General features: G+C 37.8%; 2 protein-coding genes across 3 annotated transcripts; one reads left to right on the top strand and one right to left on the bottom strand.

Moving 5' to 3' along the window:
• Positions 1-5,687: 5,687 nt before the first annotated feature.
• Positions 5,688-12,525, bottom strand: pcyox1 (prenylcysteine oxidase 1). 2 transcript variants are annotated; one of them, XM_027175347.2, is made up of 7 exons: positions 12,369-12,525; positions 11,527-11,671; positions 10,972-11,178; positions 8,465-8,639; positions 8,083-8,294; positions 7,839-7,991; positions 5,688-7,709 (listed from the first exon to the last, which is right to left on the bottom strand). In XM_027175347.2, exons 2-7 carry the CDS (start codon positions 11,636-11,638, stop codon positions 7,039-7,041), a joined length of 1,530 nt encoding a protein of 509 aa, XP_027031148.2. In that variant the 5' UTR covers positions 11,639-11,671; positions 12,369-12,525; the 3' UTR covers positions 5,688-7,038. The 2 variants fall into 2 exon arrangements, with proteins under 2 accessions (XP_027031148.2, XP_027031147.2); XM_027175346.2 differs by having other exon boundaries at positions 12,357-12,517.
• Positions 12,526-12,694: 169 nt separating this feature from the next.
• fam136a (family with sequence similarity 136 member A) lies at positions 12,695-15,509 on the top strand. Its single transcript, XM_027175351.2, has 3 exons — positions 12,695-13,187; positions 14,176-14,316; positions 14,915-15,509. The coding sequence occupies exons 1-3, from the start codon at positions 13,101-13,103 to the stop codon at positions 15,101-15,103; spliced, it is 417 nt and encodes a 138-aa protein (XP_027031152.1). The 5' UTR covers positions 12,695-13,100; the 3' UTR covers positions 15,104-15,509.
• Positions 15,510-15,590: the final 81 nt, after the last annotated feature.

Raw genomic sequence — 15,590 nt, 5'->3', positions numbered from 1 at the left:
CGCTATAGTTTCAACTAACAGTTTGGCCAAGAAAATAAAATTTTCCCATCAGACTAAATGTAAAGAAGCCGAGTGTTCATCACCTCTGGCTTACTCATTATCCATCCATCCAAGCTGCTTTGCAACAATTGTTAACAGTGGCATATAAATAACGTAAAATTTAATTTAAAAGAAATCATTTAAAATATGTGAAGCATAAATATGTTTGTTTTTTTTGTAACATGATAAGCATTTATTCGGTCTTATAAGCGTCATGTTTTTTAGCAGCTGTAATAGTTTTGACATTTCAAACCATTAAATTTCACCATAAATGGTTCAAATTGAGTTTAACTGTTGCCAAATCATAACACACTTCAGACCGTTCTGTTTTAGGAAATTAATCAGCTTCGTTGTGGCAACGGTAACTCTCTTGTCCCTCATATTGGGGATTTCACATCACACTGTCACTATTATTATTATTATTATTATTATTATTATTATTATTATTATATTTCTCTAACAGCACATCCCTAGTATTTTATTCCTTGACATTACATAAAAAAATCAAATCCTAACATGACATTTTTAGGGACCAGAAGACTGAAGCTGAACCAGGACTAGTGAACAGAGCAGCGTCAGAGTCCAGAGTAATTCACTATGTTTTGTGAAATTTCATGTTACCTTTATCTTTCTGTAATATGAAAAAGCCATTTAACTTTCCATCTCTAGCCTGTTATTATTTTTATTGTCCTGTACGTACCTGCACGTTTAAGCACGTCAGTGTCAAAGCGTTCTGAAAACAGAAACAGTTAACAGTTTAAAAAAAAGCTCAGAAGATAATTACAGCAGAATAAGGTTGTTTTGTGAAATATATATAAATATACATACAGTATATAAAACATGCATCTAGGAATCAATTACAGTACTAATCCCTATGTTTAATCAGGTTCATCTTAAATTTCTCTTGCTCCTACACATCGTCCCCTCACCTTCTGCATCGTCACTGTCTTCTTCTGCCATGTCTGAGGAAATTAAACAAGGATTTTAGTATGTAACACATCTCTCACATCACTTACACACTCTAATACAAACAAAAACCTTCATCCCAAAATAAAACAGGTTGCTTACCCAGACTCTGTGTTTGCACTTCTACTCTCGCTTCAGCTCCTTCATCTGCTAATCAGACGACATGGTTACATTCACAGTACACACAGATAACACACTTTCCCCATGACAAACATTCTGACTGATATTAACTATATAGTCCACTTTAATCTACAAATTCACTTAAACTACAAATTCTCTCCTTATTTAAGAATTTAAAAAAGTGAGCAATGGAATGTTTGGTGTCGGATGTTTGCATTTTTCTCTAAGGATAAACTTCAGTTTGTCAAAAAAATTATTTTCCAGACATTTGAGCCTCGTGTTCTTTCAGTCAGTTAGATTTACAGTACATGAAAATGTCACAGTATACTGAATACTGGACCATAATGGAAACCATTATGGAGAACCAGATTCTCTTTTTTTTATAGATAACAATCAATGATTGTTGAATATTTTTCTGCTTTTTTACTCATTTAAAATAAAATAATTAAACTTAATGACAACCCATAAAAAGCCATTTAGAAAATGCTGACCAAATCTAATAATGGCATCTAATAATGGCAAATCAAGGGTTTTAATGAGTGAGACATACATTAATTAAATAAGATGTAATTTCCTTCACAAATATTCTATTGCTAATAAAATTAAAATTAGGGGAAAAAAGCACCATCTTACATATCAAAGCAAACAGGGTTTAAAATATTGGTATTTTGAAAAGATATTTCAGAGGGTCCATGATGATAATATTCTTAAATACAATATATGGTAAGACTATTAAGATGTCTTACCTTCAGTCTTCTCCTCTTTTGTACTCATAGTCTCTGTGTCTCGTGTCATTTCTGTACAAAATTAAATTCAGCACAGGTCATTATAGAAATTTTGAAAAGTCACCCAATCTCTTAACCTTGCTCAGTTTGAACCCTTCTTCAAACAGTGGGGTTCAACATATCATAGATGAAACCATAACAAATGATACAATTTAAAGGTAAAGGCAGAAAAAAACAGATGATTAAAAAAAATAATAATAAAAAAAAATTTACATGAAATGTATAATATTATATGAACCGTTAACCACTAGTATGAAGTGTGACATCCCAAATAAATTCACTGCCAAGAAAACAGAGCTTTCAGCGCCATCTTGTGGCTGTGAGTGAGTTTTTACTGCACACTGTCTAACCTTCACTTGATGAAGAAGAGGTGGTGGGGTTAAACTTCTCCTCAGCTTGTTCTCTTGTAGCCTCTGTTTAAATAAATAAATAAACAAACAAATAAATAAATAAATACTCTTTCTTGTTGTGTATAGCATCATCTATTGTCTTATATATTTAGTGAATTAAATGTAATAAGACAATAATTATACCCTGATTTACATTATTATAATCAGTTAAAGTGGTAAAGAGTGTAACTCACCTCCATAGCAGTCAAACACCATTATGTTGTCTACAAGCCAATAATGAAATATTTAAATAAGTGAATATCATCACAACAGCATTATACAGAGCATCTCAAAAGCTTCCATACTTTGGGGAGATCTTTTTTTCCAGATCCCGTTTATCAGTGACAAAAGAAGAACATATTAAAATCAAAACATTCTAATTAATCACCTCTAGATTCTGCTTTAGCTTCAGTCTCCTCTGGAAGAAAACAGGTAACAGTTTTAGTTTCTCAGTGAGTCATGAAGCTCAATTCAATTCGTCGCCTGATTGAAGTGACAGAACACACAAACAGTAGAAATTTCTAGCAATGAGATGTGTGGTGTGTTAGTTTATATAGATTATTATTATTGTCTCATGAACATGTGTAGTGTGCAAGAAAAAGATATTCACGACTGTTACATACCTGATATCTGCAGCTCACTAATCTCTACTGATTAAAAATAATAAGATTAATAAGAGAAATTAATAGTGTTCATCAGCTCATCATTAGATTTAAATCTATAGCAATAAAAAGGAGCAGGGTATTTATTTATTTATTTATTTATTTATTTATGAAACCCTATTACCTCTATCATCGGATGCATCCTCCTTCGAACCAACTTCAAGGGACGCAGAAAACACTACAAAAAAAAAGGTAAAAACCTGATAACCTGCACCATGACAACATTCATGGACCACTTCCAGTGAAGGAACCCCAACTACATTACCTTACATTTCATTTATGGCATTTAGCAGACACCCTTATGCAGGGCGACTTACATTTTCATTTCAATTTTTACAACTGAGCAATTGAGGGTTAAGGGCCTTCCTTGTTCAGGGGACCAACAGTGGCAGCTTGGTGGACCTGGGATTCAAACCTATGACCTTCCGACCATCCAACACCTTAACCACTGAGCTATAACAATCCCAGCTAGCAAAAGAATACATCAAAACAGTTAAATGGAAGTAAATCTACTACACATATATTTATACAACTCAATTTTTAATTTAAAGAAATGTTTTGGGGAATTTTTGATGTTTTATAACTCAAATGCAGAACATAAAGATGTCTGAGGTTTTCTTCCTCATCATTGAGGCTGATGTAGATAATAAGTAATAAAACTCGGAAAGAACCATTTTGGAAACAAAGAATTCTTAACTGCCTAAAAACATATCAGGAAAAGTTTTCCCCCATAGTGGAGGATATAATTGCCATCGATACCTAAACCATAATTTAGGTCTCATTATGGCCTCCTAAGATGGAAGTGTATCATAAACTGGAGACGATGACGTGCAAATTAATTTCAATTTGAAATTAAATGAAATTAAATAGTATAGATGCAAATCACGTAAGTTATTGTGTCCATAGTAAGGACTCACATAGGATGGATGGTGGATGATGGATGGTGGATGCTTCACATACTCTTATAATAAAAAAAATGTGGTGAAGTTTTTTCTTAATGTTTATGTTTTATGTTTTACTTTTTATTTATTTATGCATTTAAGTCTCCAATGTCAATAAAGCTGTATCTTTAGAGAGAGAAAGAGAGAGAGAGAGAGAGAGAGAGAGAGAGAGAGAGAGAGAGAGAGAGAGAGAGAGAGAGAGAGAGAGAGAGAACAGGGAGATGACCGTTTATAGCTGATTTAATTCAAATGATCAACATTCCACAACATTAAATGTGCCAATCAATTGGTAAACAAACCAACAAATAAACAAACAATTATAATCATTGGAAAGTTGCTGTTAGAGTTAAACAGTGACTTCAACTGATGTCATGATTATTTTTTGTACCGCAGCACAACTTCCAAATGTTTTTGTTTGTTTGTTTGTTTGTTTATTTTGAGTGAGAGTTTACTTTTTTTTGCACTGTGTCTTTTTAGGAGGTTGTAACTAAGCACAAACATTTCATCATACATAGAAGCTCAGAGCTTTCTTTATGGACATGCCAAAAAACAAACAAACTTGAATCATTTATATACTAAATTAATTACGTTTATTTTCTATTCACATAATCTTATTAATCATGAATTAAGCTGCACAGATAATGTGAGTCAGTGAGTCTCTTACCACTTTGGCATCCGGCGAGCGCCACTAACAGAAGCACAGGACCAGCGGCTCTCATCTTGGAGCGGTTTTGTTCAGGATAAGCTGAAGGATGATGGTGATGATCTCAGTTGGTGTTAGATGTGTGGATGGGTCAGTCGGGGTAATTATAGCACCGCTGGGCATCACATGCTCAGTGTGAACAGACGGTGCATCATGCTCAACCTGCCACAAGCACAGAGTGGCTTTATCTCAGCGCTGAACGAGCTCCATTGTCCCGGTCAGATGTCTCGCTGTGGTGCGGCCCGGAGACTGGTGTGCGCTTGGAGAGAGGGGATGTTTTGGTAGGCGCACTGCCAAAATGGATAGTCCTTTCCTTTCTGTAGTGATTAACTAAACACTTCTAACTGATAAATGATCGATACTGACCTGAAGTGGGTGGAGAAGTCGGAGGAGTGTTGTTTCACTGATGCTGTTGGAGCTGACGTGTAAAAAAAAAAAAAAAAAAAAATTCACTGAGTGTTAGACATGCTCGGGCAAATATTTCTGATTAAAAATAAAACAGCCAATGTACCATAGAATTTCATTTAAAGGTTAATAAGCTGACATGATTGTTAAGCATCAAGTAATTGTACATAAAGCAAACATTCACGAGACAATACGATGCTCAGATAAGCTTTGTGATTGTTTTTGTAAATTTACCCACGGTACAATTTTATTATACATCTGGGGTGTTAAAGTCCAGCACCATCAGCATGCATTACATTCATACAGGAATGTAATATAAATCACAGAGTCTGAATATATGAAAATATCTTCCCTGTAGTGTCATGTGCAAATATAATAGCATTATAGACCCTAAGTGGTGTAATGGACATCTAGCAGAATGAGTTTAGAGAAACATTGAGGCACAATCAGACTTTTAGCTATTTTTTGGCCACGCTGGGAAACACACACTGAAGCTAAAGAAACCAAATAAGTCTCCTGTAGGACATTAAATGTCTTGAGTTTTTCTTTTCTGAACACACATGTAGGGACCTGAACACCTCCACAATGAGCAAGGAGGCAGGAAGGTTTAATAAACTAACACAGAGTCATACATCATCTGTCCTTAAACTCAGTTAAATAACGTCTCTTATACACTATTAACCTTTAATCACGTTTTTATTGAATGTAAACAAAGAACCGTTTTAGTCGACATCTTGTTTCCTCAACTCTAAGAAAACTTTTATTTAACGTTAAAGCAAATTAGTACAAATCACACAAAAACAAAACAGTTTTATACTGAAACAGTGTGTTACAGAAAGTTTAAAACATTTCATTTTAGTTTAGTCAAAAAAGTTTGCTAAAAAGTCAAATAAATGAAATTACGACCGATTTGTTGTGCAAAAAATACAAACATGCTACAAACATAAATGGTGTAGAAATGTTTATACACTCAAATGAAGGATTTGAACATTTATTTGTTATTTATTTTAGCTTCCTTTCAGCTCGTTTATATACCTTTAATTAGATGACATTTGGGATGTAATGGATTTAAATCTCATTAAAGATAAACAAGTAGAAAGAAAAAAAAAATCAACATCAGTGTGGTATGGTATTGTAAAATCTATTTAAAATTTGTTTTTGTAATCGTTTTTACATCATAAAAATCACTTGATCTGTTACCATAGAAACATTACTTATAAATGAACCTGAAGACAACTCACAGAATAAATCACCCCAGTTGATAAATTGTGCATGTGTCATTTTCTGTCTCGATGACATCATTTACTCATTTAGTTTGTACATGACTGATATTTCCTAACAAATATGGTTACCAAAATATAAACAAATGAGTCACGTAATAAACCCGGGTTTACTCGGGATGCTGTAAAGGCGGCACGTTGTGCCACATGTCCGTGTTGACGAACTTGTTTGATCTGCTTGCTCAAGTCTACAGAAAAGTAAAAAGAGGTCATTCACAGTTTTATTGATCCCAGTCCAGTGTCAAAAAGAGGCAGTATGATCCTTCACTTACGTCAGGTTTTGCTCCAACCTTAACGCACGTGTCTTCTTAAGACTTTGTGCTCAAAGATAGTTTAGATTGCTTTAGTTGTATAAGGGAAAGGTTTAGGCTCATTTGGTAAAACTGTTCCTGTAGCTTTAGCTTGGATAGTTTCAGAGGAACTTAATTCACAAGCCTTAGCATCTGTACCTTCTGATGCCAAATGCCTTTATAGCCATAATCTCTAGTATTGTGGAAAATTTTTTAATTTGTTCTTACAATTCAACTTTTTTGAAAAACCCCCAAAAAGAAATGAGACTGGAAAGCCTCCTTGGATGCTTGGAGCATCATCTTTTTCCTAAAATTAAAAACACCACACACACACACACACACACACACACACACACACACACACACACACACACACACACACACACACACACACACACAAACAGCCAGTGGATTGTAAATTTCTTGATTGTCCTCATTAAAAAGTGCCTCTTGCGTCTCTACAGCTCCCCCCGGAGGCGAGCGTGCAGCCCTTCTTGATCCACCTTCATCGTATGTCCGTGCCACCGATGGTAGGCAAGCAGTGCTATGTTTCGTGCTGAGATAGAGCTCATCTCCATCGCTGATGCCACCCACTCGATGGGGCTGAGGTAGTAGAGGTTTTGGTGAAGGATGAAGGGTGGAGGTTGTCGCTCTGGGGCTTTGTAGAACGGATACGCAAGCCAGCGCTTCTCTACCACATGCTCTCGTGAGACAAACAGCATCCTCAGCTGCTCCTCGGTCAGGGGCTCAGGAGAAAAAACCTTCCACACTGTAGTCTGGCTGGCCGGAGGCCGCGAATAGCCTGGCGTGATTTGAACAGGGTCCAGGGAGCTCAAGCTGGAAATGCCCAGTTTCTCGTTATCTGTTGTAAAAATGTCAGAGAAGAAAAACTCGCTCGGTTTCCTTCTGGTGTCCAGGTAGGAGACGTTGAGACGCCCAAGGACTAGCGTACTCACTGTCTGTTGGTAACGTCCAGGAAAGTGTGAGGGCAGGGCAGGAGAGAATCCTGAGAAAGTGATATCAGACAGACCCTGGTGGAGGGGCGTGGCCAAAACCACAATGTCGTAAAGGCTGTGGGCGGGGCCTGATTCACCGACGTAGTTCACTTCATAAAAGTTTGTGATGGTGCCTGATTGTAGGAGCAAAGAGGAACGGCAAGAGACAGACATCAGGGTGATTATACTGTTCTGTATAAAAGTAGTGTGTGCAAAAGTTTAAGGACAAAATTAAGCAGACATTTAATTTCTAATTTCTGTACCGCTTTTAAAGGGCCTCGTTTTGATAGCGATGTTGGTCACACGAGCTGAAATGAGTTCAGCTTTGCTGTTATACAGAAGCCCAGAGCAGACTAGCTTGTTACCTCCATCCACAGCCCAGAGGCCAGAGTCAGCGCCGGCCAAGGACACAAAACCTGCCAAAGAGAACTGTTTAGTTTAGCTTTAAGGTTTTCGTTTCAAACAGCTACAGAAATACTTAAGGAGACTAATCCTCATCTACAGTACCAGCGAAGGCGTGCAGGCGGACGCTCTGGCCGTAATTAACACGTGATATCGGGGTGACGATTTCATTGATAAAGGTCTGAGAGAAGCTGTTAGCCAGCATGTTTTCCTCCAGTGTCTGGTTGAGCAGAGCGAGAAAATCGTCTCCGCCCATCGCGTGCAGCAGGCGATCAACACTCGAGAACGAGTAGCTGAACTGCTGGTACTGATAAATCCTGTCAAGACGAGACGAGACGGTTCAGTACAAATAACCTGATAAATATCATAATCAGTACCAACAAGCACCAAAAATCATGTATTCATGCACAATCAGTTCATCTTCACCCAGTACAGCATGCACACACTATATAGAGTGCACTTTATATTACAGATGACAAGGATTCACCTCATAAACTTGTCCAGAAGTCCCTCCACATACATGTGCATGCGCAGAGCGTTGAAGCCGTAGCGCCACAGCATGCGGAGGAAGTTCACAAAGAACCAATTGCTCTCCTCGAACATCAGCTCCGTCCCGTCAAAGATGGCCATTTTCGAAGGGACTTCGGTACGGGCTGACAGACCTGACAGACAAACAGAGACAGAGATAGAGTCGGAGTTGGAAGAAACAGCAGCCGCACAAAAACTCTCATGATCAGTGCTGATAATTAAATGTCATTTTACTTTTTGCAGTTGAGTCAGTCCGGTCTATAAGGTTTGTATTTATTGATATAAAAAGCAAGAAGCAGATGTTGTAATAATGTGTACGCTGATATATCACATTGGATTTATAGGAATAAATCTTTTTTGGGTGGTAGTCTGGGTAAACCTGTAGGACATCAGGCTAAAATAATAGTCGAATTCAAGCCGACATGGACGCATGAAGAAAGCTACTGAAGACAAATAACTTCAGACATCTGACCTTGCTGTAGCCTTTTCCAAAATCGAATCAATTCACAGACCTGCCAACCTCGGGAAAAAGTTTTTGAGTAGCAACTTACTGCAGCGACGCGGCGCGAGGTCAGGCACATTTGCTGGTCAGTGTTGATTAAGTTCACAGGCTCACTCATCACAACTTTTTACTATATTTTTCCTATATAAATACTGGCAAATAAAGTAAAATTTGATCTGTGTGTAAAACTTAAACTTGAGGCACAACACCGGTCAAGAACTTCTATGGGGCATACAGTATACTCGCTTCTTTTTAGATTTGCTTCCCTCTCCCTCTCTGTCAGTGTCCTCATCTGACATCATGTGTATTACTAACTGCAAGGCACACACAAAACACACGCATGATCGTTTGTGTAATATCTGCATACTATTTTAACAACTCTTTATGTATTGCCATAAATTAGATCTAATGAACTAAACAGTTACTTAATATCGGACAACACATACATGTGTTAATGTTCTCAGCAATAATGCAACTCTAGACTTGGTTTTGACTGGCTGATCATATAATAATACCTCCCTCATCATTTCTACTTTCTGCTTCTATTTCCCTGCTTTTCACAAAAAAATCTGATGTCCATCAGATGTGATCTACAGGAGCCGGTAACAATCGAGTCAGAATATGATTGATATTTAAAGATTACATTAGTTTCGTCATGTTATAGCATATGAATACATAGAGTTGTTAAAATAGTATGCAAATATTATACACAAACGATCATGCACATAACGTTATACTCTTTATTTTAGTAGCAGCTAAATTATTTCATGTATTGTTATTGTACATTTTGTACATCAGTACTGTAAAATGCAAATCTTCTTACATGCCATTTGTGCCTTGAAACATATTAATAATGTACAAAGTGTTTTCACGCAAATGCGCGTGGAAACCTATTATGAAAAACATGAGGAGGATGATGTGTGTGTTTTGTGTGTGCCTTGCAGTTAGTAATACACATGATGTCAGATGAGGACACTGACAGAGAGGGAGAGGGAAGCAAATCTAAAAAGAAGCGAGTATACTGTATGCCCCTCAGAAGTTCTTGACCGGTGTTGTGCCTCAAGTTTAAGTTTTACACACAGATCAAATTTTACTTTATTTGCCAGTATTTATATAGGAAAAATATAGTAAAAAGTTGTGATGAGTGAGCCTGTGAACTTAATCAACACTGACCAGCAAATGTGCCTGACCTTGCGCCGCATCGCTGCAGTAAGTTGCTACTCAAAAACTTTTTCCAAGGTTGGCAGGTCTGAAATCGTAGCAGCGTACTTTAATGTCTAAATGCGTATCTGCTACACAAAATGCGTAAAGGTTGTCAGGTCTGAATTCATCTGCTGGTTAACATTAAAATTCACCAGAAATCCTAAACGCTTGTTCTTGTCATGTCACGTGACATACAAACAAACACAGAGATGATTGGACAGACACACAGAGATGATTGGACAGACACACAGATGAACCTACTGCAGAACTGAACATGAAGGGGTGAGATCCATCTCTGTACAACAAACAGGAAGGAAGCTATTGAAGAAAAAAGCCTTTCAGAACGTGACCATGATTAAATCGATCTCCACAGCTGGTTACAAATCTCAAATCGATTTCAGGTCCACCAACTCGTTCTTCTAGATATCGCATTATAGAGAAGGATTTTCTTCTTAACATCGCCTAGGCTCCAAGGTTAAGGTTCCACATTGTAATGTTAACAAACTCGAAAGACGTCTAAAAGCTTGCCTGTTGCATTTGATTTCCTTAAACACTGAAGGTCATTTTTTCACGTTTTTAGAAAACCTAATCAGTTCATGCAGGAATCGGATCCTGACTTGGGAAATGTCCGCTATGCTTCTGCATTGCATTTGAAACGAAACCCTTAAAGACTGCTGTTTACCATGTGAAAGGTTCTCCAAGGCCACCACACAAAAGTGTGTATGAATAAGTTAGAAGATGATAAAAGAAACAAAACTCGCCTAGTCTATCCACAAAGTGCTTCATATGCAAATTAAGTGGGTGTATTATGGAGCCTCCTGTTTCGTAATCCCGGCCCTCGATGTTCTCTGTAGCAAGGCGTCCTCCAATGGTGCCTGCTTCGTACACGTCAATCTTGACGCCAGGTCCAAACTCCTGCCTGAGAAAATACGCTGTTGCTGTTCCTCCGATTCCAGCTCCAACGATGGCTGAAAGCAATAAAACAAAGCCATAGTCAGTAAATGTAATCAGTATATCATGCACAGCTCAGTGAACATATCTCTGTAGTGTCACAAGTCAACTTGCACAACATTCTTAATTTAGCAAGTGCAAAGAAAAAGCTGGATACAGTTCTTCTTTTTTGTACACAGAAGCTTTCTGGGTGTATAAACTTCCATTATACTCACCTTCTATCTCCAGAAGCGGATGTCAAACAACAAACATGAACTTTGAGTGAGAATCGGGATGTGTCATGAAGTGCAGTAAGCAGAAGAAAGAGAAGCTGAAATGCAGAACCAGCATCACTCTACATGACTAAACAGGAAAAAGATACCTACCGATTTTCTTCGGCGGTACCCGTAGCTCTGGGGCAGAAGCAAGACCTCGGCATCCAACCTGGTACAATCCGAGGAACAGAAGAGCCTTGAATGAAAGGGTTATCACAGACATGATGAGGGTTTAGACCTTCACAGGTACAGACATCTGAGAAGGAAAAAAGGAGAAAAGCATGTTAATAAAAAGGAGTTAACATGTGAACTCCTGGACTGAGTGATGAAATGACTCCTGAAGGAAAACAAACACACACACACACACACACACACACACACACACACACACACAAAAGCAAACACACATACACACACACACACACAAACACACATACACACACACACACACACACAAAAGCAAACACACATACACACACACACACACACAAAAGCAAACACACATACACACACACACACACAAACAAACATACACACACAGAAACAAACGCACAGAGACATACACACACACACACACAGACACACAGACAGACACACACACACACACACACACACACACACACACACACACATCTTATCTTATCTATATCAACAGTCCAGACCGTTCCATCTCAAAGGTCACAGCTCTGGATAACTGTAAATTTAAACTTAATGTATTCTAATAATTACATATAAATACACAGCATTCACTAATAAACTGTAACTTTACACAGTAAATTAAATCTGCTTTCGATGTCATTCTACAGCTAAAATTAAAAAGCGTATGATGTCAGAATCTGTATCTCCCTCCATAGTATAATAAAACATCAAATCTCAGCTTGTTACCCCAAAGTTACAGTAAACTAGCATAACAACTTAGTTAGCTAGCTAAACTAACTTACCCAAATATCTACCTCTAAAGCAGAAAAAAATATTGTCTTTTCTTGCAATCGGATATTAACCGCTCGCAGCGAAAACCGATTAAAACCGATGATAATTGTAGACTATTAGCTAGTTAGCTAACTGTCTAACTTATAAGTTATCTTTTCCCACCCGTACTCCGAAAAGCCCGCCTCTCTTGCTCTAGGATTGGCTCGTGTCGAATTCTAACTATACGATTGGCTCGTTTTTCATAGTATGACGACTGAACAACCAATCGCAGTGCAGTTGGTAGATACAAAATAAACAACACAGATATACGACAACGCCTGTGATAGGCGCAGGCTCCCCGTGACCCGAGGTAGTTCGGATAAGCGGTAGAAAATGAGTGAGTGAGTGAGAGAGATATACGACACAGATATACTCTATACGAGTTTTCGATGCTCCAGTCCACTTGGGGGCGGAAATGCACTAAATACAAGCTGAAATGAGTAGATGAAGAAGAAGAAAGCAAAGGGGGCGGAAGTAACGTGTTTAGACACCCGGAAGCGGCATGGACTAAGAGGTGACCTTACAGGATATTTATCAATAATTAAAAACAAAACGATTTTATTGAATGGGATTTTGTGCGACGCGGTAAATACTACATTGTGTTGTTTGTTGTTTATTTCTGTGTTTAGCTTAACGACACATCAGGACTGATTAGTTTTTATTTCAGCAGATCTTCGGTTTAATTCAGTAGTTTATAAAGTTATAAATAGAGAATAATGGCCGAGGCGCATCAGGGACGAATGCAGAACGCGGTGGAGGAGATGGTGCAGAACCTGGAGAGGGATCACATTAGGACCATGCAGGTAACATCAGGATACAGTCTTACTGTGTCATCATCATCATCATCATCATCATCATCATCACTCACCTGGTGTGATTAATATACACTGAGATACAGTCCCACTGTACCACCACCATCATCATCATCATCATCATCATTTACCTGGTGTGATTAATATACACTGAGATACAGTCCCACTGTACCATCATCATCATCATCACTATCACTCACCTGGTGTGATTAATGTACACTGAGATACAGTCCCACTGTACCATCATCATCATCATCACTATCACTCACCTGGTGTGATTAATATACACTGAGATACAGTCCCACTGTACCATCATCATCATCACTTACCTGGTGTGATTAATATACACTGAGATACAGTACCAGTGTGCTGTAATCCAGCAGAAAAAAACATCATTACAATGAAAACTCATCATCATCGTCATCATCAACACCACCATCATCATAAACTTCATCATCATCATAATCATCATTATAATCATCCTATTTACATTTGGCAATAACAGTCTCTCAGCATGTAAAGAATAACAACTGATCAGGTGTAGATTTTACACTTGGTGCATGTTGAAAAAAAAAAAGCCAAAGTTTTATCCGTTTAAAAGTTTGATCGACTTTGCTGCCTGCATATATAGTAAAAGAGACGCATGGCAAAATTTTGGACATTAAATCACCCAGGAAGCATTCATCTTCCTTACCTATGAAATATCCAAGCATTTCTGCTTGGTTTATTTTTAAGTGAAAGTTTTCTACATACTTCCCATCACAGTTTTAGCAGACCTCCAAAATTTGTAATGCAGGCTAATCAGAGTTGAGAATTTGAAGATTAATAGGTTTTGTGTTCCAAAAGATCAATTTATAGCACTAGCTGTGTATTATTTTTATCCATCAAACTTCAAAAACAGGGCATACAGATGCAACTAATGTGTAATAATTATATTATCCTGAACGTATTGTCAAGCCTGTTTACGTGTGACTTTCAGGGCCGGATGTTCCGGTGCAGTGCAGAATGCTGTGAGCGTAAAACTGCCTCTATGAGTCAGGTTCATGAGTGTATAGAGCGCTGTCACACACCTCTGGCTAAAGCGCAGGGACTCGTCACTAGTGAACTGGAAAAGTTTCAGGTAAGTGCACACCAATGCGCCCACGTTGAGGCTTATATGTCATACTGTAATATTGAGGTGAAATGAAAGTGATTTTGTTTAGTGACGTCCTATTTTATTCGTGGAGACCTGATCGTTCAAAAGAAACAGATATTTCATAACAATCTAAAAAGTTCCTAATCTTTAAGGAATTAACATTGATGCATTGATGGATTAAAAGCCAACAGAAGACTTCAGATGTAGGAGAAACTAAACGTACTTGTCCGGTCATACTCAAAGACGTATGATCCAGGATTTAAATGCAGCTCATGGAGATTCTCAGTGCAGCAAAGGGGTCACTGTGCAGCTTATAGCACAAAATGACCACGTTATCTCACAAGCATTGATGCATTTCAGGACAAAAACAATTGAGAAAAACATTGGTGAGGTAATAACAATTCAACTGTTGGTGAGTCATAGTCCCAGGCTAATCCCCTCATCTTCAGATAAAAATTATACCCAGATATACATACTTATAGAATACATTAAAACACAATATCATTATCGCATTGTGTGTTTGGTTATTACTGCTGAGTAGTAGTAGTATTTTTTTTTTTTAAATGTATCGTCCATCTTTCAGGATCGTCTGACACGATGTACAATGCATTGCAATGATAAAGCCAAAGACCTGTTTGACTCGGGGGCGAAGGATCCAGCTGTGCGTGCTCTTATGGATAAGTGTGTAGGCAGCTGTGTGGAAGATCACCTCAACCTGCTGCCCAGCATGACACACAGACTGAAGCAGAACCTGGAGTCTATACCACAGTGAGCAGTCAGCTTTTACAACACTATCAGTGATGAAAATGTGAAGGATCACACGTTCAACTGAAAGCCAGAGCTTTATGTTGGTCATCATCAGCGTTACCGCCTCAACTGCTCGTTTTTGTATGGACAATAAAAACAATTATTGTGACGTTAAACAAAACTGGTTGTTTGACTTTGTCTTAAAGGTACCCGAAATATTTTGAATGAAATTAGTTTTTTTTTTTTTCCTGAAATAAGAATTATAACACAATTTATCCAAACATTTGTTAAATTTTAAGCTTAAAAACAAAGTCCTGAAGTAGAAAGCAGAAATCTGATCACACGTAATTTTGTCTTTTTGTCGATTTATTAGTCGGTTGTTCGCATAAGAAATGAATGTGTTCCTGAAAATCCAGGTAGTTGGAAAAACATTTTTTTGTTTGTCGTTTTGTTTGTGCAAATTTCCCTTTGCAAGGACACAGACAATACATTTTATAAAACTTTTAAGAAAG

This window comes from Tachysurus fulvidraco, chromosome 20 (genome assembly GCF_022655615.1).
Source record: "Tachysurus fulvidraco isolate hzauxx_2018 chromosome 20, HZAU_PFXX_2.0, whole genome shotgun sequence".
Taxonomy (NCBI): domain Eukaryota; kingdom Metazoa; phylum Chordata; class Actinopteri; order Siluriformes; family Bagridae; genus Tachysurus; species Tachysurus fulvidraco.
Note: the sequence above shows the minus strand (reverse complement) of the source record. Positions and strands in the feature narration are given on the sequence as shown.

Bases quoted from the DNA above. Each gene is read 5' to 3' on its own strand.
- fam136a (XM_027175351.2), top strand. From the start codon at position 13,101: ATGGCCGAGGCGCATCAGGGACGAATGCAGAACGCGGTGGAGGAGATG. The intron at 13,188-14,175 runs GTAACATCAGGA...TGTGACTTTCAG, and splicing joins ATCACATTAGGACCATGCAG to GGCCGGATGTTCCGGTGCAG. The intron at 14,317-14,914 runs GTAAGTGCACAC...TCCATCTTTCAG, and splicing joins GTGAACTGGAAAAGTTTCAG to GATCGTCTGACACGATGTAC.
- pcyox1 (XM_027175347.2), bottom strand. From the start codon at position 11,638: ATGTCTGTGATAACCCTTTCATTCAAGGCTCTTCTGTTCCTCGGATTG. The intron at 11,179-11,526 runs GTAGGTATCTTT...TATTGCTTTCAG, and splicing joins GGTACCGCCGAAGAAAATCG to CCATCGTTGGAGCTGGAATC. The intron at 8,295-8,464 runs GTGAATCCTTGT...TCGTCTTGACAG, and splicing joins CTTCTGGACAAGTTTATGAG to GATTTATCAGTACCAGCAGT.